The sequence below is a fragment of the Styela clava genome, chromosome 8 (assembly GCF_964204865.1).
Source record: "Styela clava chromosome 8, kaStyClav1.hap1.2, whole genome shotgun sequence".
In the NCBI taxonomy this organism is placed as follows: Eukaryota; Metazoa; Chordata; class Ascidiacea; order Stolidobranchia; family Styelidae; genus Styela; species Styela clava.
The window spans coordinates 19862099-19887265 of record NC_135257.1 but is presented as its reverse complement, the minus strand read 5'-3'; the positions used below and the strand labels follow the sequence as shown (position 1 = coordinate 19887265).

The 25167-nt window shown below is 36.4% G+C and overlaps 2 protein-coding genes across 3 annotated transcripts in view; one reads left to right on the top strand and one right to left on the bottom strand.

The window, feature by feature from the left end:
- LOC120345331 (uncharacterized) overlaps positions 1-25167 on the bottom strand; it is a 64926-nt gene that overhangs the window by 10300 nt on the left and 29459 nt on the right. For both annotated transcript variants that reach the window (XM_039414741.2, XM_078115147.1), the window contains exon 7: positions 15723-15834. In XM_039414741.2, coding sequence (XP_039270675.2) covers positions 15723-15834 — 112 coding nt within the window. The remainder of the gene's footprint in view (positions 1-15722; positions 15835-25167) is intronic.
- LOC120345332 (sulfoquinovosidase-like) lies at positions 1830-13103 on the top strand. The gene is made up of 17 exons (XM_039414742.2): positions 1830-2349; positions 3173-3285; positions 4083-4197; positions 4449-4557; positions 4903-5053; positions 5576-5688; positions 6315-6430; positions 6918-7030; positions 7710-7941; positions 8518-8664; positions 9369-9429; positions 9888-9981; positions 10325-10460; positions 11229-11380; positions 11780-12011; positions 12402-12500; positions 12861-13103. The coding sequence occupies exons 1-17, from the start codon at positions 2190-2192 to the stop codon at positions 13046-13048; spliced, it is 2331 nt and encodes a 776-aa protein (XP_039270676.2). The 5' UTR covers positions 1830-2189; the 3' UTR covers positions 13049-13103.

Sequence of the window (25167 nt, the reverse complement as noted above, 5' to 3'; positions counted from 1 at the left end):
GGTCTTAATTAAGAAATTATATTTCGACATCCCTGAACGTGCATTTCCTCGATCGGCTAGTGAATATTCACTAATCAAGATAGCGCTATTCGCATTGTTTATAGTCGCATTTGATAAAAGGAAATCTTCACATATCCAAAGTGGGGGCAATGATCCAAAATAAAGAATCAGGTGCGGTTCAAATCAATTATTCAAAAGGTTCAGTCAACCGCGAGCCCCCAATTGAGTAGCCCTGCTCTAGATAAGCAAACTCTAATTAGTAGGATTTACCACATAGCATGTAGCATAAGATGTTTGGTTTTAATAAGGATATCCCAATTAGAGATAAGATCTGGAGCCCGAGCTCGACCCGAAATTCATGCCGGGTCGGGCTTGAAATGTCAATCATTACGTTCGGGTCGGGCTGGGCTTCTCTAAATATATGTTTATAAAAATATATACCGGTAGGTATACTAAAACTATGTGTGGATACGCATACTGTACTAAAATTTTGCAATGACAATCCAAAGAACTCCTAAATGAAAAATATGAAATTTCGAGTTTGCTTCGGGCTCGGGCCTGCAAATCCAGTTAATTAGTCCGGCTCGGGCTGGGTCTGGTTTAATACTCACTGACCTGGGTCAGGCTGGGCTGAAATTTTCTGGGCCCGATCCTACCTCTAATCCCAGTATCCTCAAATTAAATTATAAAAACAATTTTCATGATTGAATTATAAAGAAAATTTCCCACGGATCCATTAGTATGGCCCATATAATCAATTACACAAATATTTATTTTGGATATACCCATATTTATACAAGGTGTCCCAATAAAATGTATACGCAGGTATTTTATTAATGTATACACAATAATAAAAAAACCACAAAACAGTAATTTCATTATTTCAAAAGTGTAAAAATATTTACAAGTATCATTTTTTTGTTTTCTAACTGCCTATTATCAGATTGACCCCATTTTGATCCAAACACTGCTGAAAACCAAGCGATAGAATCGCACACAACATGAAACAATTCACAGTGGTTTAATAAAAAAAAAGCCAGTAAAGTCAGCTAGGAAATGAACGAAACATATTCTGGTCCTTCCAAATAATGAATGAGCTCTTTACATATCATTAGCTGAATGTGCAGAGCCTTGTTCAGGGCTCTCCACTTAAAACCAGACAATAGACAAGGCCACCAATATTACATAGGCCGGCGGTTCCCAACCGAAGGCCCGTGGCTTGCCAAAGGGGCCACAGATCAGTTGGGAGGGGCCACAATGCAAGGCACAAAAACTGATTTCACTTTTCTTTCTACAAGAAAACTCCTCGTTCTCCCTAGTTTCATTGCTTGATAAGGTCATTTCACAGGGTGTTTTCACTACGTTGAGCATGAATTGTTTGAACCTAATGTGATTCGGAATCTACTAACAAAAAACACTATACCGGTAAATACCACAGGAATGATAAACAGGGCCATCAGTGCTGAAAGCTTATGAAAGGGGGTCACATCACAGGAAAGGTTGCACACCACTGAAGTAAGCATCTTTACTTTACAAAAATTTATAAAGCTCCCATTGACCCGTTAGCATGACCTGTGTTATCAGCTACTCAAATATGTTTTTAGATAAAACTGAAACAGCGTGCACTAAACATGTGTCAATATGACGTGGTTTGTTTGGAAAGACTGTAAAAGATTAACAGCCAGCAGTTTATAAACGGGATGCAGACATTTTATTTAAAGAGGTGAAAAGGGTCAGAACATAATGTGCGTGTGAGATTAGGCAGAAATTGGAATAATTTGAATTTTATTAATTAAGGATGTATTTCGGGGATGTATTGTTTATGAGAGTAGTATAAATTTCAAAGTTTTTTTATTAATCATTTTTTAACTGATATTCATTTGCGCCTTTTGCAAATTAACACTTAATGCATATTTAAAACTGCAATTCCTTTTTTGCTGATATAATACCGGTAAATATAATTTTGAAGGTTTATTGAACATTCAACAGTGACCACCAGATGGAAAATCAAGATAAACCATTATAAAGAAGGCAAAAGCGTTTTAGAAAGCATTACAATCTTGTGTTGTAATCATTTTTCCTGTTTTATTTGATTCATTCCTAACAAAATATGTGTCACTTTCTAAGCCTATAAAATAGTATTAATAGAACTAAACTCTCTTGGGCATTGCTATTTCTCTGAAGACAAAATGAAGTACCATTGTTTCATCACAATAATCCTTTTTATGACCAAACAAATCATTTGTGCAGAAGAAGAATGTACTGTTGACTCACAAAGTGGGAGCGCAAGATTTCGATTGATCTATGATGAAGTTGCTCAGACCTTGACCTTGAATTTGGTGGACCAAGGTTATTGTTTTATACAAAGTATATATATATATATATGTCTTTTGCTCTAAACAAGGCTCCACACAAACGGCTTCTGATATTTGATGATATATATGGGGCTACAGTTTTTTTAAAAGGAATTATTTCGGTTTGACATTGCTCACCCAATCTAATACACCCTGGGTGAGGTGGTGGGTTGCTTGCCAAAGCACTTCTGGTTACTATGCATTGTTCGAATCATGTGGGGAATAATTATATGTGAGAGGTTAGCTGAATTCATCACCGCTGCAAAGTGGTTCGCGTAACACCTTGACGCTTATGGCTTCCTCCACCAGTCCTTGCATCTGACAAATAACCGGATACCTATTCTCATACCTGACATGGTCTGGTAACCAGGCGAGAGGCCGTAAGATTGAGTCATTCTAGCATCCTTCCTCTCATTCGCCCATAAATGTGAGAATCTATAAATGAAGTGTCCTCCTTGTTGTATGAAAACATTAAGGGTATTTAGGACCATTAAAAGTCATCAAAGCAGACATTAAAACTAAAATTATTCTTATGTAACAGCTGGTTTGGTGTGGGTTCCTCCACCAAGTACATTCATCTGACAAATAACTAGTTAACTGTTCACAGAAACGACCTGGACTGGTAACCAGACGAGAGACCATAGCTTGCCATACAGTAATAAAGTTGGTCTGGCTTCATTCTTCGCACACGCCGAAAATTTGAAATGTAAAAATAAAGAGTCAGCCTAGTTATATGGAAGCTTTTTTATGTAGATTGAGACAGCGGGATCATTTAAAAGTCAGCAAAGTGGATCTCAAAACTCAAAATTTTTTTCTAGCGCCAATGCATACACCTAAACAAGAGTTACTGCTGAGCCACACCCCATCCAACACTGCAGTTCATATTGGAAATGGAAAAACTGGTATCACCGAATACAGAGGAAATTTCAATGTAAGTATCTTAGTTGGTTTATGGCTGACATGGACGAACAACGACCCGCGGGCCAAATCCGGCCCATTGGGTAATTTAATATGGCCCATCTGATGCTGCCACAAGCAAACTAAAACCTAATTTTGATGTTTTGGCTGAAAATAACTCAAAGAATTTGTTGAAATTGACTATTTATGTCACACTTACATGGCCTGCCAGTCTAGGTAGGCAAAATGTTCAGGCCCCTGGTCCAAAAACATTGCCCATCCCTAATTTAAAGAATATACTGACTGACCATCCCATGGACGTTTCGTCCCAGACATTTATCACCACATACTTTTCCAACCACAAGATGGTTTGAGTTGGAAGTTGTTTAAAATTAATAATATACAGACACATGTGGATTTATAGCTAGAACATTTGGGCATATCTTAACAACAGCGAATTTACCACTAATCTGCCGGCATCAGTAATACTTCAACACTAACTAAAACGTACTGTAATTTGCACATATTCATATATAGTATGAATAACAATGACGAAGACGACTGAAAATTAAATTCAAATCGTGATTCTTATGTGGAACTAAACATTTTATTGACGTGTTGTGAAAAACCCTAAGAAATTTTTTAACTTCGGTTTGTACCACTGATTATTTGAATACATTATATGTGTCAGATAACACTTATCTTATTATATCATATCACTGACTCACTTCAGCAAAGATAACTACCGCAATACATTATCGATGTCAGATAATAAACTACACATGTTTTATCTACTCTAGATAACAGTATACATTTATCTTATTATTTCAGATAACAGACTATACATCAGCAAAAATAGCTCTGTCCTATTTCACAGTTTCTACAAGTGGCCTGATTTCACCTGGTACATGCGAATCTGTAACATTTAGGAATATTGGCGGCACACGTAAGTCAAATGTTTATCATAAAGAATTGTTCAGATGGAAAGTGATTAGAATTTTGAATTCGATTGAAATTTAAACGAGTTATGCAGCTTTCACTCTCAACAGCAGAGTGTGAGTGTGAGAGGAATTTCCTCCTACAGTAAAACCTCTTTCAATCAAAAAGAGGGATAAAAATATAAATTTCCATTTCAAACACATAACACAAGATAACAGATAAGTCATTTAAAAGCAATAATTATATTCAACACAACAGCCGATGCAGACACACCAGGTTTGGTAGAAGCAAAACTCACACTGACAAATGCATCAGATGCTGATGGACTGAGTTTGATGATAGGAAACTGGACTGCGGGATATGACAGGTATAATATTACAAAGGCAATCCAGAAGTATGTGTACCAATATGGAGATACCTAATTTTGTTCGCCTATTTTACATCAAGTTGTGTGAAGGAACTGAAACTTATGGGCAAAGGGTAAATTCACTTGGCTAACATAGGCAGTCCCCGAACTCGTAATAGAACTACTATAAGGAAAATCGAAATAAAATTATGCCCTAACCATAACCTAGTACATACACTACGGGAGTATTGTGGTTTGCCATAGGATTGAACCACCTTCTCACCTTTCTTCTCCCATGGCATAAATATGAAAATCCTAATCATAAAAACTTAATTAACAGCATGATTTACAACTGTGTACTTTCAGAATCTGGTTAAGGTTTGTTTCAATTGCCAATGAGAAGATTTATGGAGGTGGGGAACAATTTTCTTTTTTCAATATGAAGGGAAAATCATTCCCTATCTGGACAAGAGAGCAGGGTGTGGGGAGAAACAAAGCAACGAATATGACATTCTTAGTAAGTGGTTGAAGCGTTAAATAGATCAAAGTATTTCAACATTGTGAGTTAGAGATTTAAGTCCAAAACTGTAACCAGAGTATTATTTTTTTTAATAATATTGGATTTTCAGGCGAGAAGGTTAATATTGAAACTACAAAAAAATTGTTCAAAAAAAATTATAAAAAAAATTGTTTTTTTGTGTTGGTTTTCTAATAAAAGTGTTTTAATGAAAAGTAACAAATGGCCTAAAGGCAAAGTTTAATTCACATTTCAACCATCTTGCCAGCTGTGATTATTTTTATTAAAGAGTTTGCCCCAAGCGAGGTCACGTGCCCTTACTAGAAAGTAAAGGAAATTTTCAATTTTTTGAAAAAATGGACACTGGAACGTAATATGTGTACCAGGTTAGGGTTGGGCCATAATTCCAGATACAAATACTACGAGAGTCACTTGGCTGGTCCCCAAACTCGTAATAGAACTATAATAAGGAAAATATCAGCTTTCCTCTGCTTAAGATAATAATTGAACATTTTATCCTAGGCGGATTCCCAAGATGGAGGGGCAGGGGGAGATTACCACACCACATACTGGCCAGAACCATTATTCTATACTGACAAGCTGTATTCAGCTGTCATGACTTCTTCAAAGTACAGGTGAGGATAGTTAGGGCTGGCATGGACAAACTACCACCCGTGGGCCAAATCCGGCCCATTGGGTAATTTATTGTGGCCCGCTTGATGCTGCTACAAGCAAACTAGAAAATTTTTTTGATGTTTTAGCTTAAAAATAGGAATTTGTTGAGACTGCGATTAAATTTAGTTTTGGCACGAGGTTTATTGTTTTCCACTTTTGCTTTTGTAACACTGTAAATATTGTCACACTTACACTTTCCGCTGTCTAAATGAGCAAAAGTTTTGGCCCCTGGTCCTAAAACCTTAATAACCCCTGGTCAAAGGGAATAAACTACTATTTGGCGAGCAATCTGTAATAATACAGTGTGATCATAAAGTCCTGTTAAAATTTCGTTATGAAGCTGGTGCTTAATATATCTTAACGAGCCCAAGTCCATGCTTTCGAAAACAAATACCTGGCTAACTAATCCCATACTCGACATGGACTGGTAACCGGAAAAGAGGCCGTGGTTTGCCATATGATTAGGCAGTCTTATCGACTTTCCTCTCTCCCGGGATCAATATGTGAATCCCTATCCTATGTATCCAACCTTTATAATAATATCTTATTACTTATTGATCAAATATAACAACTATGATTTATTTAGTGTGTTTGACTTCACGCAAGATGATTTCAGCGAGGTTGAAGTCTGGGAAGATAAAGAATTTCAGTTTGACTTCCATATTGGAAAAGATTGGAAAGATATCACAATGAGAACAGCAGGTAAAAAGACTTTCATCCATATCTAATAAGACCTAATGCATTAGCAGGGAATATAAACTGGATGCCTGTGGCCTAAGCAGGGCTCATCAGGGGCATAGCCAGAGAGGGGTGGGGGGGGGGAGTCGGTACCCACCTTTTGAAATGTAAAGAAAAGCATTTTTCTGTAGAACCCGCTAGCTCAGGGTTTACCAAACATTTTGTGACAAGCAAACTCCTAGATCTGATTCAATGGCAAGTCTTGACAGCAATGGCTTCGACCGCAACGCTAAACCAAAATGATGTAATGGCTTTCGCTAGAATCAATCATTAAAGATCGAATAGACTTTTTTCACAGCCATGGATCCCAGTTTGGGAAGCCCTGTACTAGCTGATATCATCTAACTTGGCTATTGAAAATTCCAGAACCCTCCTCTTTCAACATTCTCAGTGAGTGAAAGTGAAATTCCCAGTTTTAGCATTCCTGATTCTAACCCTGAAATCATTTCAGATTATCTTCTTGGCGGTCTCACCCGCCCAACCTTGGCACCTTGGTCATACAATGGAGGAGCAGTGCTTGGATTGCAAGGAGGAACCGACACTGTGATGGGAATATATGATCAGGTAGAAAAATATTTAATCAGTTGGCCTTGTGCAGGGGTCACCAAACTTTATGAAGCCAAGGGTTAATTCCTGGGCACTGATAAGCGCCGTTATTTGAGCTAATTTCCGAACAGATCTGCGAGGACGCTCCTGAAGTGTGTTTACGAAAGTGGTGGTAACTCATTTTGTTCGCCTTCTTTACATCAAGTTGTGTGAAGGGAATGAAACCTATAGGCAGAGGGTATATTCACTTGGCCAACACAGATATTCCCCAAACTCATAATAGAACTAAAATAAGGAAAATCGGAATAAAATTATGGCCTAACCCTAACCCGATACACATATTTCTGGAGTACCCCTGCGAGCTACTTATGTGGTACTTACATGCGACTTGGTGCCCGCAGACACCGCGTTAGTGACCCCTGGCCTTGTGGTTCAAACTTCAGACTAGTTATGGTGGCATCGCAGAACGCTCGTGCATAGTCTTGTTAGGAGCAAAAGAGGTCAAATGAATATAAACAGAATTCGCTTTGATTCCACTTTCATTTAGTAAATTTCATCTTCCACGGAAAGCAATAGAGCAGAACTTATTCGAATAAGAAAGAATTGTGGAATTCACGATCGTAGAGTCAAGTTTGAAGGGGGCACTCTGTACATTATATATCTCACATCACAAACTAATTACTGAAAATTTCACCAGGCAATCAGAAACGATGTCAAAGTATCTGGAATCTGGATTCAAGATTGGGTTGGCCAAATCACAACTTCGTTTGGGACAAGATTATTCTGGGATTGGAAACTCGACGAGACCCGTTACCCAAACATCAGGCAAATCATGCAAGACAAAGCTAAGGAAGGAGTCTACTTTACAGCATACATAAACCCATATCTTAATGATAAAGGAGAATTGTATGAGAATGCAAGTGACTTGGGTGAGTTTCTGAGGCATTTTCATGCATCCTCTCTGAACAAGGCTTGCTACCAGCACACCTGATAAGCAAGAGGCTGCTATTTTAAACCAGAATTTTTTCAGTTTGAGTTTTTCTATAACAGGTAGTGGACACGTTGTTTGAAATTCAAAACCATAATCTTGAATATGCAATCCCATCCGAATTAGGTTCATTAGGTTATAAATGTTGCATTTTCACACTGGAAGATTCTCTATAAAAGCATCAATGATATGTAAGGAGATCGAAATTCTTCTTGTTGCCCACCTAATTTTATTTCATGAAGGTTAAACAACATTCAGATATGAGATTCCAGGTTATATTCTCAAAGCAGAGTTTAGTTTATTGTTCCCCTGAGTGGGGTAATGGAAATAGAACCCAGCATCTCCAACCTGTCTATAAATTTGTGTTACAATAATACTAAACACTATTTATAAAACTACACCAAAATACAAAATAATAACCCCCCCCCCCAAAAAAAAAAATTCCCATAGGGAAAAGTTCCTCTTGGTTGAGAAAACCCTGCAAATAATAAACTGTTTTCATTTATTAAAATTCCAGGTTATCTTGTGAAATCAAAGGATGGTGACAACCATGTAAGTGATTTTGGGGAGTTTTTCTGTGGAACAGTGGATCTGACAAACCCTGATGCATTCAACTGGTATAAAAACGTCATCAAGACGAATCTTATAGATGTCGGATTTAGAGGTAATTCATAAAGGATTTGTTTTGACTTTCAAGAAAGTTATTTTGGTGCTCCAGAAGTATGCACACCAAGATGTCGCACAACCTTAATCCCAACTGGTACACACATACTATGTTCAGTTTGTGCGCCATCTTGGTGCGCATACTTCTGGAGGTACGTTATTTTTTGTATGACGCTTTACGTATCTTTTACTCTATTATTTTTTTGTTAGGACTTTCTGGTTCGGCATTGCATACCTAGTTTACTACACCCTGGCTAAAGTGGTGGGCAGGGGCGTATCCTCGAATTTCCAGAGGGGAGTTCTAAAATGTCAAATTGCAAGCAGGTCCGGCTGGAAAACATGGGTTTTCAGGAGTCTTTAGGGTTTAAGAGCGTTTCAAGCTACAAAAATTGCTTATGCATGCTTTTTTTTACATTTCAAAAAGAGGGGGGGGGGGCAGCTCAGACTCACAACCACCCCTAGTGGTGGGCATGAAATTTGGAGCCAAAATATATTGATCATGAATTGTTTGAACATAATGGGATTTGTAACCTACCAATCAAAATAACACTATAAATACCACTGGAATGATAAACAGGGAGGCCATGAGTGCTAAACGCTCCCAGAAGGGGGTCATGGCCCACGAGCAATAAAAGTTTGTGAACCACTGAACTAAATACCTGCTAGTCTGAAATAAACCATCTGATTTTAAATTCCTTGTTTCAGGGTGGATGGCGGATTTTGGAGAATATCTACCAGTAGACGGTCAAATATTTCATGACGGAAGGTAGGTGAAGCTTTTTTTGCTATGAATAAGTCTTTACCCGAGTTACTCACATATATTTACTACATATTCTTTATATAGGGTGTCCCAAAATAAATAAACCCACAAAATTGGTAATCGAACAAATGGGTTTTCTATTTATTTTAAGACATCCTGTATTTGAGCATTGCTATCCTGTACCAAATATGATTCCACATTCCCCCTGCTATTCTGAATAGAATCTAAAATATTATTTCTGTAGTATTTCTGTATTTTTGAATATATTATACAAATTGTATATACAGAGTGTCCCAATAAAATGTATACACATGTATTGTATTAATGTATACACATTAGAAATAAAGATAAATATTTCATATTTACAAGTATCATTCTCTTGTTTTCTCACTGCCTATTCTTAAATTGTTTGTAAGATTTGATCATTTTTTTTACTGAGGAATAAGAATCTTTTTATTGTATAGATCAGCTGAGGAGCTACACAATCTCTGGCCTTCATTATGGGCTGAAGTAAACAGGGCAGCAGTAGATGAGAGCAATATGGATGGAGAATTTTTTGTGAGTTTTTTTGCAGATATGAGACCTATGAATTCGATGAAAATCCAATCTCATTTTGAGCTACCTACCTTAAAATTCGAATGTAGGTGAAGCATGTCTGTTTTAGCGGTCACAATTTAGTTTTCACATAGTCAGAAATAAATTAGCAATCCATAACAAGAGTGCTGAATTTTTTGTTCGGAAATTTACAATTCTTATATTTGGATTAGATGAAGACCTTCCAAAAATAGTATCGCTTAATTAACATGTCATTAGATATCAGTGGCTGCATTTTAGGGCTTTTATAGTCAATAGTTATATAAAAATTAGGTACATCATTATTAAAAAAAAATTCATTTTTCAGATTTGGATGAGGGCGGGGCACACTGCATCAGCAAAGTACACAATGAGTGCGTGGGCGGGGGATCAGAATGTTGATTGGTCAATTGACGATGGACTGGTATCAACTATACCAGCAGCTTTATCACTTGGAATGTCAGGTAAACAAACCAACTATTCTGGACAGGAGAGCCCAAAATCGAAAAACCCACTCTCAAATATAAATCTACTAGACTATCGAGTATTTTCTGTATTCGGTCATATTCAATAAAGAATAGGCGGAAATCATTTTGAATTCACAAAATTGAGCTTTATAAAGTATAACACTTTCAGAGGAATAATATAGCATTTCTCTGCATCTATGGTTACTTGGTTATTTAGACTTATTATATTTACTGTATGATTACTTTATTTTATCGACTCCTCTCCTCCATAATAGAAATAAAAACATTATCCTTCTTGTTTAAGGAGCAGTGTTATTGCATTTTTTGGAAAGTTGGAAACTGTTCTGAATTACTTCAAAAATCAAAATACGCCATTTCATCTACTTTCCTCTATCTGAGTAAAATCCCACCCATTTCTTGGCTCGGCGGTGTGGCGCAACATGCTAAGCGCTAGAAATACGCTTGTCACCAAACCTTTGATTACCCTGCAAAACCAGGTTCGAATCCCATGTGGGGATGGGTATGTGCGGGAGGATTGCTTGACTCCTCGCTGTCGCAGGGTGGTTCATGTGACCACTGGACGGTTGCGGCTTCCTCCACCATCAAGTCCATGCTTCTGAAAACAAATAACTGGCTAATTAATCCCAAACCCGACATGGACTGGTAACCGGACTAGATACTGTGGTTCGCCATATGATTGAGCCCTCTTATTGGATTTCCTCTCCCCCCCAAAAAAATCCTATCCTACCCTATTTCTTGTTTCAGGAGTTGGAATCTCACATTTTGATATTGGAGGTTTCACTTCATTGTACGGTGTCGTTCGTAGCCAAGAACTTCTTCTTAGATCTGCTGAGTCAGCAGTTTTTACACCAAATATGAGGACACATGAGGGAAACAGACCAAAAGAAAATTGGCAGGTATATATGGTCAGAGATTCTTCGAAATGAAACGAATATTCTTCGGTTTTATTGGGTTTCTGGAGGGCTAACTACAACGAAACATTACAGAAATATATTTGTGTTAGTATGTAGACTTTTGAATCACTTGAATCATATTCATTTTTGAACACTTTCATTTAAAAATTTGTCATTTTGAGTAATTAAAGTTCCCCCTCTAGGGTGTACAATAAATGGGCTAGACATTCATGTATAAGAAAAGGCAAATGTGTCACATGAACATTATTACATCAGTGGTTCTCAACGAGGGCCCGTGGCCCCTCCCAAGTGGGCCTCAGACCAATGAAAGGTTGAAAACCACTGCTTTACGATATAGCAATTTATACAATATTGGAATTTGGAAACTAATTGAATTTCCAGATATACGATGACGACTACACGTTCCAACGATTCGGACGCCTCACTAAGCTCCATACTTCACTTGCCAACTATACAAGAGATCTCATTCAAGAATACTACGATACAAGCACCCCTGTACAGCGGCCACTATTCTTTGAATTTCCTGAAGATACCAATTGCTATGACGACCTGATATCTAAGGACCAGTACATGTATGGGCCTGATCTGTTGGTTGCACCTATATATACAGAAGGTAAGGAAATATTCCAGTATTATCGGATCTCCGCTCCCTTATTCCAAGTCATTCTGTCTGTCTGTGTGTCAAAGCCGTAGCGACTGGACTGATCTGTATAAAGTTTCACACATGGGTTATCCTGTCACCCTAGTAATGTGAGTTTCATAGAAAGTCGAGACTCGCCTCTATGGTAACAGCAAAAAACACGCCAATGTTATGAAATTTCCAATTTTCTCTTAATTTAAACAGAAGGTAAGGAAATATTCCAATACTATACTTTTATGGGTAATTGGGTTGTCTTTCCTATGTTACTTGAATACTTGTGACCAAGCTTTCATTTGTGCTCACTAAATTCCCCATATATATATATGGATGGATAAACACTAAAAAGCCTCTGTATTTTTTAAGGTAAATATGCGAGAGATGTATACTTTCCTACTGGTGCAGTATGGATAGATATTTGGGATTCAGATAACACTACAGATACTTCTGCAGGAGGGTATTTGGGTAAGTTGTTAGGACATTTTGTTCACGATTTAGAGAACTCTCACAGATTTGGATATGTAAGGATAAGGATATATAAAAGCAGTGGTGCTCCAGAAGAGTGTGTACCAATATGTAGGTACCTAATTTTGTTTGCCTACTTTACATCAAGATGTGCAAAGGGGCTGAAACCTATGGGCAGGTGGTATATTCACTTGGCTAACACAGACAGTCCTTGAACTCGTAATAAAACTAAAATACCGGTAAGGAAAATCTGAATCAGATTCTTGACCATTCAACAAATTCAAAAAAACTTTTTGGAGTATAAACTATTGATAAACACTTACGAAAAAAACTCTAACCAACCATTTTATTACATTTCAGGGCAAGTATCCAGTAATATGGGAGAACCACCGGTATATTACAGAGAAGGTAGCAAGTACGCAGAAATATTTAAAGCATTCGAGACGATGCCAGCGAAACCTTATCCCCCGAATTCAGGGATACAGACTACCGCAACGCTTATAACAATATTACTTTCTGTGATTATGTCGCTGTATAATTTCCACTAAGAACTGCTTTTCTCTAGCTGTTTCATTGTCATCCAAATCGTGCTTGCATTGCCTTCAAATATAAAATGTTAATTTTGCCTGCTAACATTTTTGAATTGAATATAAATAAATTGTGTCCTAGTATTTAAAGCAGAGGTGTTCAAATTACAGCCTGCAGGACACCAAAATGTTTCATTCCGCCCATTTGTGCCTGCTAAAATTACGACTATGGTTTTTATGGATAAAAATTTTCATTGAAAATATCGATGAAAATAACACCAAAATGACCCTGATTATTACTTTGTGAGTCTTTAATAATATATAAACGTTAGCCTACTGTGAATAAACTCTTTTATGTTACAGTTTTTATATTGAGTTTTGAGGACCTGGCCCATTAACCAAATCTATCAACTGTAACTGAACCACTCAGAAAAGTACTGGCGGTAATGGTGTAATGAACTGGGTAGGCAATGCTGAACCGGTCAGATTCTTGTCCTCCCAAAAATGTTAACTCCTTATAAATAGTTATGTATCAGTAGATGCTTTTACGGGGCCATGTGAACAGCAGAAGGCATCGATTCAATATTTTGAATTTTCATTTTTTGGCACAAATTGGAATTGTTTCATATTAACAAAAAAAAATTATCATTTATTTAAATCTGGGCATTTAAAATCAAAAATTGGTATTGAATATTAAATTATTCGATTCGATTATTGATAATGCTGTTTCTGTATAAATATAAAACACTGCTTGAATAGGAATACTTTAAATTCGATTTCAAGCTTATTCTCTTGGATAATGTTGAGCATTTGAGTTGAGTGTTTAACTTTGGAGCTATCTCTCTATAAAGAATACCTTGACACTTTCTTATTTAATGAATTTAACTAATCAATGCACTGTAAAAATTTTTGCTAAAATATTTTTATAACAAGTAAATGAAAGTATATGACAGAAATGCTTTGTTATCTTGATATTGAATTGTTTGTTACAAAAATAAAATTAATTTGATAATTCTGTGGTGGTGGTGTTAGCAGTTGAAAAAAGAAGAGTTACAATCTCTAATCGCTTGAATAGTCTTATCTAATTAGTAATATTGAACTATAATTTAGACCAGGGATGTGCAATCTTTAATACAGGAGAGCCTGATACAGATAACTGGGTGAAACCGTAGGCCTCACCTTCATTCAACATAGACTTTCAAGTAGTTGCAGACACAATTTTTTGGATTTGTGCATTGTAATGTCATAAGCATAGATAACAAACGCAAAGGTATTGGAAAACCTTCTTCATTCGCTGTACACCATTCAAAATAGACAATTTTCCGTGGCCCACACTATTTTTCCTTCTGCGCCGCAGGTTGCACACCCCTGACATAGACAGCTGATTTTATTTTAGGACAGCTGCATGAGATGTGTTTTTCCAATTATTGCCAAGTTAAGAATTTTGAATGTTTTCCCTGTGTAGCAGGTATTAGCTGTTTCCAAACTTTTTGTTCATGCTTCACCAAATTATCAGGGAAAAAACTCACAGCGCACTTGCACGAAAAGAACGCTGATTTTAAATAAAACTCCATTTTGTGATTGTTAATGTGTAATTTATGCCTCCCTTAAGTTTGTAAACATGTAGCCCTAAGGAATAGAGGGTGAAAGGACAACTCTTCTTCCTCATCTCCGACTGATTATCACTTATGTTCGATGAACTCGGTTCAGCAGATATATAAACTGCATGCAGCTCACAAAATTGCAGCAAGTAGTGTCTATATCTATTATTGGGACGCCATATAAACAGCAGGTTACAAATATGGATTTATAGTCCTGATTGCAATTCACTTCGACTTCTTTTATCAGCCTTACAATACATAGTATAACAGTTTGAAGGGGAAAGCTGACTCTGATTATCGCATGATAGTCCAAGGGTGGCCGACCAGTCAGAGACCATGAGCCACAATTCGTACTTTATTACAGCGAAGAACCACATTATATGCGCAACGAATCATGATATGTTTAATCGAAACGCGATAGAAGTTTGCAAGATAATTCTCCTTCGGAATAACTAAGGCGAAAGAGCCACATAAACCGAAAAGCCGGATGCGGCTTGCGAGCTGAGGGTCGGCCACCCCTGGTGTAGTCGTATCGTTCCCCCCTGTCTATACCAAAAAACATTGTGTACGTTGTTGTATATTTTAATTATTGTTGCAATGCTTGTTTTTCTGGTTGACAAAAAACAGATCTCTCTCTCACAAATGTGTGCAAATTGTGGCCCGCATGGAAATATTGTGCGGCTCGCGGAGAAGTGCCAATTTTGAATGGTCTGCCCGCAAAACGAGTTTTTAGTTTAGTTAATCTGGTACGTTCTAGCAATTCCAATCTCTTTGCGTCACAAAGCCTATACCAGTACTTCGATGCCACTGTCATATTAGCAAACCTAGCTAGCAAAATTCTATTGCAGAATACACAATGTCATAAAAACGCTGAGTTTGTTCAAAGTCGGTGTGATAATAAATTTGAATAGCAGTTTTTTTCAGAAACTTTTGCGTTTTAACTCACCATTTCTGCAAGGAACCCTAACATACCTAAGATGAATAACAAAAACAACATTTTTTGGGCCTGCTGCAACTACTAGAAAGGCTATCCTAAATAAAAATGCGGCCCGCGGCTTCACCCAGTTTACTTATTTACAAATTTGTAAACTCACCAATTATGAATCCTCCCCATACTGTGATTAATGCAGGGATGTTGTACCACATTCCGACAGTGCGGTTAGGAAACCAGAGTAGGATCATTGCACTGTTCTCAACCAGTGTGAGCTAAAATAATATAAATAAGAATTGTGTGATTTGAGAGATATTATACACATTAGGATAGGATTTACATATTAATCCCTGGAGAGAGGAAAGTTGAGAAGACGACTTATCCATATTGCGATCTACGGTCTCTTGTTCGGTTACCAGTCCATTTCGGGTATGGGTTCAGTTAGCCAGTTATTTGTATTCGGAATCATGGACTTGATAGTGGAGCAAGCCATAGTCGACCAGCGGTTACGTGAACTACCCTACGATGGCGAGGAGTCCAGTAATCCTGTTGCACATAACTATCCCCACATGGGATTCGAACCTGCGCACTAATGCAGGGTGATCAGAGGTGTGGCATGGTGGTAATCGTATTTCTAACGCTTAGCATCATGCGCCACACCACCGAGCCAGTGTTGGGGAGACCCGAGACATTCACTCAACACTCAACGGCAGCGAGATATTTTATATAGCCTACTACGTTCGTTATGGGCTTTCGCTCTGAACAATCCCCCATACAAGCCTCTGGTTGGTATCTAATAATATGTGAGGAGCTACTCATTTTTAAGAAACCATTATCTTTCCGGTTCAGTATTATCCAATTTATCACGCCCTAGATGGGTCCAATGCATGATGTCTCAGCTCGATGACATGATTAGGATGACCCATGACTGGGGGTTTAGAGGATTGTAACTAACACTGCATTAGTACGAAACTAGAATAGCAATAGGGGTTCCATGGCTATCCTGTGGAAGACAATTTTATGACATGACTTTGTTCTCACTCTCTAATTTATATTATATACGGACATTTCATTTGTCCTTACCAAAATTGCTGACTTTCTAGATAATAAATATTAGCCAGATAGTTTTTGCACAACTTTTATTGAACACAGCTAAACTCTATTTATCTAAACTACACTCCATATAAACAAAAAATAATGAAATCACGCCATAAATACTTTGAATACATAATAAAAATAGGAAAATATTAGAATTCAGAAACTCTATCAGATTTATTTTGTAAATGGATGTGGACCAAGGGTTCCCGGGTCCTAAAAAATTTGGGTACTCCCGTAGTGGGTGTACCAGGTTAGGCCATAATTTCATTCCGATTTTCCCTTATTTTAGTTCCATTACGAGTTCGGGGACTGTCTGTGATAGCCAAGTGAGTATACCCCCTGCCAATAGGTTTCACACCTTTTACACAACTTGGTGTAAAGTAGGCGAACAAAATTAGTTACCTCCATATTGGTACACACACTTCTGGAGCGCCCGTATTTGACTTGCTCAAACTTGCAAGAAATAAATCATTCTTACAACCATGTTCCTTCCCCAACTGAGAAAGAATTCCTTTCCAGCGAGAAATTTTGTCGTTATTGGGGAGAGATTTTACTGTGGTACCATCATTCTTTAGTTCGCCATTATTACTATAATATTTATTTATGTACACATTGTAAACATCTCAAACTGTACAAGAGTGGGTTGCGGATTTCAAAGGCACCAAAAAAGATAGAAGATTAACAATCACTGTTTAACTTGTTCAAAGCACGCAGAGAACATTCATTCTCTCAATAAGCAGAATATGTACAAATTGAAGCAATATTTGCTTGACGTGATGAGTTATCGTTGTCACAGTACAATATTGGAATGGTAGCAGACATCTTGTTCCAAGTTGAACAATATTCGTTGTAAATGTATATGCATTTGTCGGTGTTGATAAGAACTATTGAATTGTCAATATTGAGTAGTGACTGCGCATAAAAATTACTTTGTTGTGCAGGAGAAGTAATAGAACTCCAATTTGATTGCTTAAAGCTGAACTTCTGTAAAATAACACTGTAATAACCACTACTACTAGGTGTTATAACACTTCCAGATGAGAAATACAGAGAATGACATGAACATGCTGCAAATCTGAAAGCATTTGACACATCACTAGCCTTTGACCAGATTTTGTTTTCAAGATCGTAATTCTGCATTTGTTGACCTCCAGAAACATAAATTGAACTATTCGCCACTGCAGCACCAAAGTCTGTTAACCCAACACCAGGCAGGTCCTCATTCCAACTGTCCGTCAAAGAATCGTAGCACGACATTCTTGAGGTCTCAATCACATAAATATGGTCATTAGTGGTGACAACTTTAGCAGAATTACCAATTTTGTTAACCATTGAAGCCTTTCCCATCCATCTTTTAGTTTGAGTCATGTAAAATAGTCTATTTCCAGTTAAAACGCACAATTTGTCATTAAACGTAAACAATATGGAAGGAGACTCAAGATGGATTTCAGGAACCATTTCCCATGCCATTGTAGACATGTTCAGAGCACGAATTTTCCCGTTGGAATATAAGACAGCTAGGTAATGTGTTTTGGAACTAGATCTTGGTGATTCTAGGAAAAATTCATCGGTAATGATTTGATAGCTTTTGAAAGAATCTCTTATTGAAGGATGCTCAATTACTTCTTTCATAAAACTTTTCGGCAAGATTCGAAACCTAATCAGCTCTAGTAGTTGAGGTAAAACTGGTTTCCGATCTTTCTCATTATTCACCCATGTTTTGACTGCCATCCATTTCCACTTTTCTCCTGTCAAATCATCTATAGATGAATCAGAAAGCAAAGCTATCATTTCAGTTTCTGTTAACTTTTCGAACTTTGATTTTGCCAAGAGTTTGACTACGTTTGTGTTCAAAAATGTAGGAAGAATTTTTTTGATTTGCTTTGGAATGAATTTGAATATTTCAGATAATTCTTTAAGCAGGAAAAAGCTTTCAATCAACAAGTTTTTTTCAAAACCTAGAAAATCCATAATAACATTTTCATAAACTAAATCCAAGCACTGCTGAGATTGCTTGAATACAGAATTATTCCAAAGTCTTCTCAGAAAGGTATAGGGAGGAAACTCATCCCAATTAAGCAAGCTCAACAACTCAAAAAGAAGCTCTGATTGGTTATCGTGATCATACTCAATCCAGTGCTTAATGCAATCCCAAGCAATGAGAACATCAGCTAAGTGACGCCTACGAAGATACTCAATAAAATCAGGCTTTGAAAGTTCAAGCATTTCTGCTACACTGTCTAATTTAAAAGTTTCAACGAACACTTCTTGGGCATTGCCCTGAAGTTCAGTAAAGTTGAATTTCGTGGCCAAGTCGAAAACTTCAATAACACAATTTTTGGTTTGCAAGTTTTCTTCCAAACACTTGAAACATAAATCTTTTATCTCATTCAGCTGTATAATTCCAGCTGCTTGTAGTACGTCTCCAACATTTTCGATGTCAACTGAAACCTCATCCACATTTCCAGTGTACATGAACTCAATACATTCATGCACAACATCTGGGTTTATGTCTTTCATATCAACAAATCCTTGCTGATTTTCTTTAGTATCGTGAGTCAGCATTGCTTTGAAATATTCTGACTTCGCTGTTATTATGTCGCAATGAACGTTAAAGGATTTCTCTACAACATTTATTGTAAAGTCTGTAGGGGTTCCATCTTTTCTGGGATCTATCGAAGGCATATCTGCTGATTCAGTATCGATATCATTTTGACACGAGTCATCCTGGGATGTGGAGGGTTTATCAGCCATTTTACTGTATATTGAAACTAAAAGTCCTGTGGATGGTATAATAGAACAAAGTCCATCAGATTATATTTGATTTACCAATCATACTAAGGTTTCTAAACAAAATGGCAAATGTGCAAAGTAATGGTCTTTAATCTGGTATCCAATCATAGATTAAAGCGATATCCTGATTTTTATAAAAAATATCCATTTCACAAATTTCGAAAAAGTTAGCTTTGATTATTACAGCAGAACAGCTCTTCAAGCCGGTATCCATTGATAGTTCAAAGCGATACCAAAGTATTTCAACACAAATTTACCGAAGTTTAAAAATCGAGAAAGTCATATTTTCATTTTTAAAATTTTGCTCTCATATAATAAGAGATCAAAACAGAAATTAGGATGGAAAACAGAGGAAATAAACAGATTACAGAACTATACATATTTGAAGAGATTGTATACTTTGAATGGCAATGAAAGAATGAAAAAATTTTCCTGAAGGTTAAATAGGGGAAAAAATTTAGGAAGTGTTCTAAGCCAATGCAGATAGTGGATCTTTCGCTAAAAAAATCCTAGAAAAAAAGAAATTGAAAAGCACGTCAAATATTCTAAATTTTTCCCATTATTGGACAATATTAAAATATCGATATTTTATTCTTATTCTTCTCTTAAACCCTAGGTCCAATTGTTCAACACAAATAATAAAAATAAATAAATAATAAAAAGAATACGAATCTCATTTGCCAACCCACAAAGCCAAATCTGGTAACTGTTAACCCTCGGATAGTACACTTACCATGCCAAATTGTTCAGTAGCCCATCTGATAGTTACTAGTAATATAACCAAATCATTTATTTTTTTATTTTCAAGCTATTATACTTTTATACTGTAATAATTCAATTATAGCTAAAGCAGAAACCAGCTTAAATATCTCCTACCGTATTTCAGTGTAAAACTTTCATACAAATTTTTTTTTGTAATTTCAACTTTTCCACCTCGAAACCCTGTGTTACACTAAATCTCTAAATACTTTCTACTCTATTTAAAATTCAGTGTCTTAATGTCGTATACAACTAATGAAAATCAATACATTATTTTATGAAATGTCTGCGCAGCTCACAAAGCACAGAGATCATGTAAGCTACACTATTGTTAAAGACAATAGCTCAACTTTACAAACATTACTCTCACGTCTATGACACAACAAAAGAAACTCCTTCCGAGAAGGATACAAAAACAAACATGGAATTTGAAGATATGAACACCTTATCCAATGTATAAATATAAACGCAGGCAATACAAAAATGAAAACATTGACTAACAGTAACTAAGTTTATTCGCCTATGGGTATTTTACATCAAGTTCTGTGAAGGGACTGAAACCTAGGGCAGGGGGTATATTCACTTGGCTAACACAGACAGTCCCCGAACTTTTAATAGAACTAAAATAGTGAAAATCGGAATAAAATTATGGCCTAACTCTACCTGAAAATCAATAAATTACTTTATTAAATGTGTGCACAGCTCACACATCATATAATCTACACTATTGTGAAAGACAATAGCAAAACTTTACAAATATTACTCTCTTACTAAAATTGGAATAACTAAATACATCATCGAAGGTATAATTATAACAGTAGGCAATACCAAAACGAAAAGATACTATCCCTCCAAAAAAATAATACAATTGGCTGCTTACGTAGAGATTTGTTTGGAATTAAAGTATGAAAATGTCACAATGAAGCCGACCAAAAATTGTTGTCAATTCAAGTAATATAATCTGATTACTTTGCCTTTACTTAACAAAAGCATTAATACAAAGGAATTGAAAACAACAGTGATGAGACAAAGGTGAAAATATCAGGGCAGAGGGCAAAATCCTAAGTGACCTTTACAACGTACTCATTTTTATGACTCTTTGTTATGGCGGACACCTGCAGTTGAGTTGTTCTATTATGATTCGATAGAATACTTTCCAACATAGTTTATAAGGGCCTTCCCTTCCCATATATAAAAATTCAATATCAACCGGTGCAAAGTACTCAACCAGGCATAAACCAGTCTAAATATCACCTATTTTGGTATAAAATATTCAACTAATATTTTTTTTTTTGAAATTTCAACTCTTTCGACTTGAAACTCTCGTTTTTTGGATATTCACGCTCCATCCACGTAATTTCAACGTGTTTTAGAATAAAACATACCAGTACTTTCACCTTACTATCTGTTATTTGTAGATTATTGTTAAGCTGGTTATTTTTCAGATGGAATGTGAGACTTGACGTTGACAGATTCTAAAATGAGGGCACCGCTTAAAAAAATTGAGAACCACTGTTCTATTATGATTCGATAGAATACTTCTCAACAAAGTTTATGAGGCTGCGAATTGGTTTTGTGTGTTACTCTGCTATGAAAACCAAATAGCACTCAAATTTTCCTTGCTTTTTTGATTCGAAACTAAAATAACAAGCCATGCATACCATACCATCCACTTCCCATATATGAAGAATTTAATATCAATTGTAGTAAAACATTCAATCCAAAACAGGAACTCAGTAAATATTGAACATATGACACTACTACCGTAGAATGTCTGTCAGGTTAACTGCTCGGTAGGGTCAACCAAGAAAGAATGAAAGTCAATAAAGTGCCCTAATCAAATCTTGTTCAGTTACCAGACCGAAACAAGTAGGGGAATGTTTGGTCAATTAGATGTGCAATCCTAACTAAATGACTTGACTCCATTTCGGATGACCCTAAATAACACTGCATTAAAGTACAGGACTAGGATAGAAACAGGTGTTCCATATTTGCCCTGGGGAAGGAAACACTGAGAAGACACTTTAATGATATGACAGACTTTGTTCGCATCCCCTAATCTATATGATATACAGACATTGCATTTGTCCTTTCCCCAATTGCTGACTTTCTAGGTAATACCCAGATATTTTTTGTACAACTTTTATTGAACACAACTAATCTCTATTCATCTAAACTACATTTCATATAAACAAATAATAATAAAATCACGCCATAAATGCTTTCAATAAACAATGAAAATAATAAAATATCAGAATACATAAATTCTATCAGTTTTATTTAATAAATGCATGTAGACTATGGGTTCCTGTCGGGAACAAATTTGCCCTGCTCTAACCTGCAACAAGTCATTATTCTTACTAACATGTTTCCCAGAGGGGAAGGAATTCTATTCCAGAGAGAAAAATTGTCATTATTGGAGGGGGGGATTGAGTCATTTTATAGGTTTACAGGTTAGAGGAAATATATTAAAAAAAAAATTAGTGTAAAAAAAATAGCTGGAAACTTCGTTACAAAATCATTTTTTTTTTATATTTCTGTGAAGGGCAGTGTAGAGGTGAGTATGATGAATCAAATATGGTAATCAACTGAGTTTTGAATAGGAAAAGTTAAAATCTGATTTTCCTAAATGGGCCAGATAGGTTCTCTAGGGGCCACAGTGAAAGTTCTCTTGGACCACAAGCAAAGATCTTCACTAATTAACTTTGCAGAAAACTAGGCAAACTAAGTTTTTTTATTGTAAACCATGGAGCCACAAGTCTTGAGAAGCTTTGAATGGGTGGCAGGGATCCTAGAAGTCCAACAATCACTGTTTTACTCAGTGGTTCTAAAATGGTGGGGCACGCCTCATAAAGGAGGCATAAACTTTTTTTAGAGGGGGTATGAAGATAATTGAATATAAATGTGTATGTTAGATTTGATCTTGCGTGCCCTATTTTGAATATTCATTTCTTTATCATGTACCAGATTTTCAACATGTTTTGAAAACATATTTTCGCCTCACTATCTGGTATTTGTAGCGTATTCTTAGCTAGCTAAGGAGGTGCCCGAGACTTGAAAAATTCCAAAAAAGGGTGTGATTTAAAAACTACTTGTTTAACTAGATCAAAGAGGCAGGCAGAGAAAATTCATTCTCTCAATAAGTAGAATATGTACAAATTGAAGCAATATTTGCTTTAAGGGATGAGTCATTAGTGTCACAGTACAATATTGGAATGTTAGTATTCATTTTGTTCCAAGTTGAACAATATTCGTTGAGAATGGATCCATCAGTGCTAATAAGAATCATTGAATTATCAATATTGAGTAGTGACTGAGCATGAATATAATTACCATTTGGTAATTTGGGAGAAATCATAGAACTCCAAATTGAATTCTTGAGGCTGAATTTTTGTAGAACAATGTTGTAATAACAACCAACACTTTCAGTTGAGAAATACAGACAATCACGCAAATATGCTGCGAATCTAAAAGCATATGACACTTTACTAGTTTGTGACCAAATCTCGTTCTCAATATTGTAATTCCGCATTTGGTAACATCCAGAAACATAAATTGAACCATTTGCCACTGCAGCACCGAAGGATGAAAACCCAACACCAGGCAGGTTCTCATTCCAACTATCCGTTAAAGAATCGTAGCATGACATCCTTGCGGTCTCAATCACATAAATATGGTCATTAGTGGTGACAACTTTAGCAGAATTACCAATTTTGTTTACCATTGAAGCCTTTTCTATCCATTTTTGAGTTCGGGTCAGGTAAAATAGTCTATTTCCAGTTAAAACACACAATTTGTCACTGAACGAAAACATTATGGAAGGAGATTCAAGATGGAATGCAGGAACCATTTCCCATGTCATTGTAGACATGTTCAGAGCACGAATTTTGCTGTTGGAATATAGGACAGCAAGGTAATGTGTTTCTGACCTATTTCTTGGTGATTCTACAAATAATTGATCAGTAAAGATTTGATAGAAGATTCTCTCCAAAGCTTCTCTTATTAAAGGATGCTCAATTACTTCTTTCATAAATTTTTTTGGCAAGGTTTGGAACCTAATAAGCTTGAGAAGTCCGGGCAAAACTGCTTTCCGATTATTTTCATCGTTCACCCATGTTTTGACTGCCAACCATTTCCACTTTTCTCCGGTCAAGTCATCTATAGTTGGATCAGAAAGAAAAGCCATCATATCAGGTTCTGTAAAATTTCTGAACTCTGACTTTGTCAAGAGTTTGACTATATGTGTTTTGAAAAATGTAGGAAGCATTTCCTTAATCACCTTTGGAATGAATTCAAACTTTTTAGACACAATTTTTGGTTTGCAAGTTTTCTTCCAAACACTTGGAACATAAATCTCTTATCTCATTCAGCTGTATAATTCCAGCTGCTTGTAGCATGTCTCCAACATTTTCGATGTCAACCGAAACCTCATCCGCATTTCTAGTGTACATTAACTCAATGCATTCACGTACAACATCTGGGTTTACGTCTTTCATATCAACATATCCTTGTTGATTTTCTTTGGTATTGTGAATTAGCATCGCTTTAAAGTAGTCTGACTTTGCAATGACTATATCCCGATGAACATTGAATGATTTGTCTTCAACATTTATTGTGAAGTCGGTAGGGGTTCCCTCTTTTCTGGGATCTATCAAGGGCAAATCTGCTGATTCAGTATTGGTATCATTTTTATCCGGGTAATCCTTGGATGCAGAGGATTTTTCAGCCATTTTACTGAATATATTAGCTAGAAGTATTGTAGATTGTATGATTAAATAAAGTTTATCAGATCAGGGTTTCCCAAACTAGGGTCTATGGATCCCTGGGGATCCGTGATGACTGCACAGGGGGTTCGCAAAGCTAAGAAAAGTGTCTGGAACGTATACGTATAATCGTATTCTTATCGAATTGCCGTTAAGTATTTAACATTAGTCTGTATTGATTCATACCGTCTCACG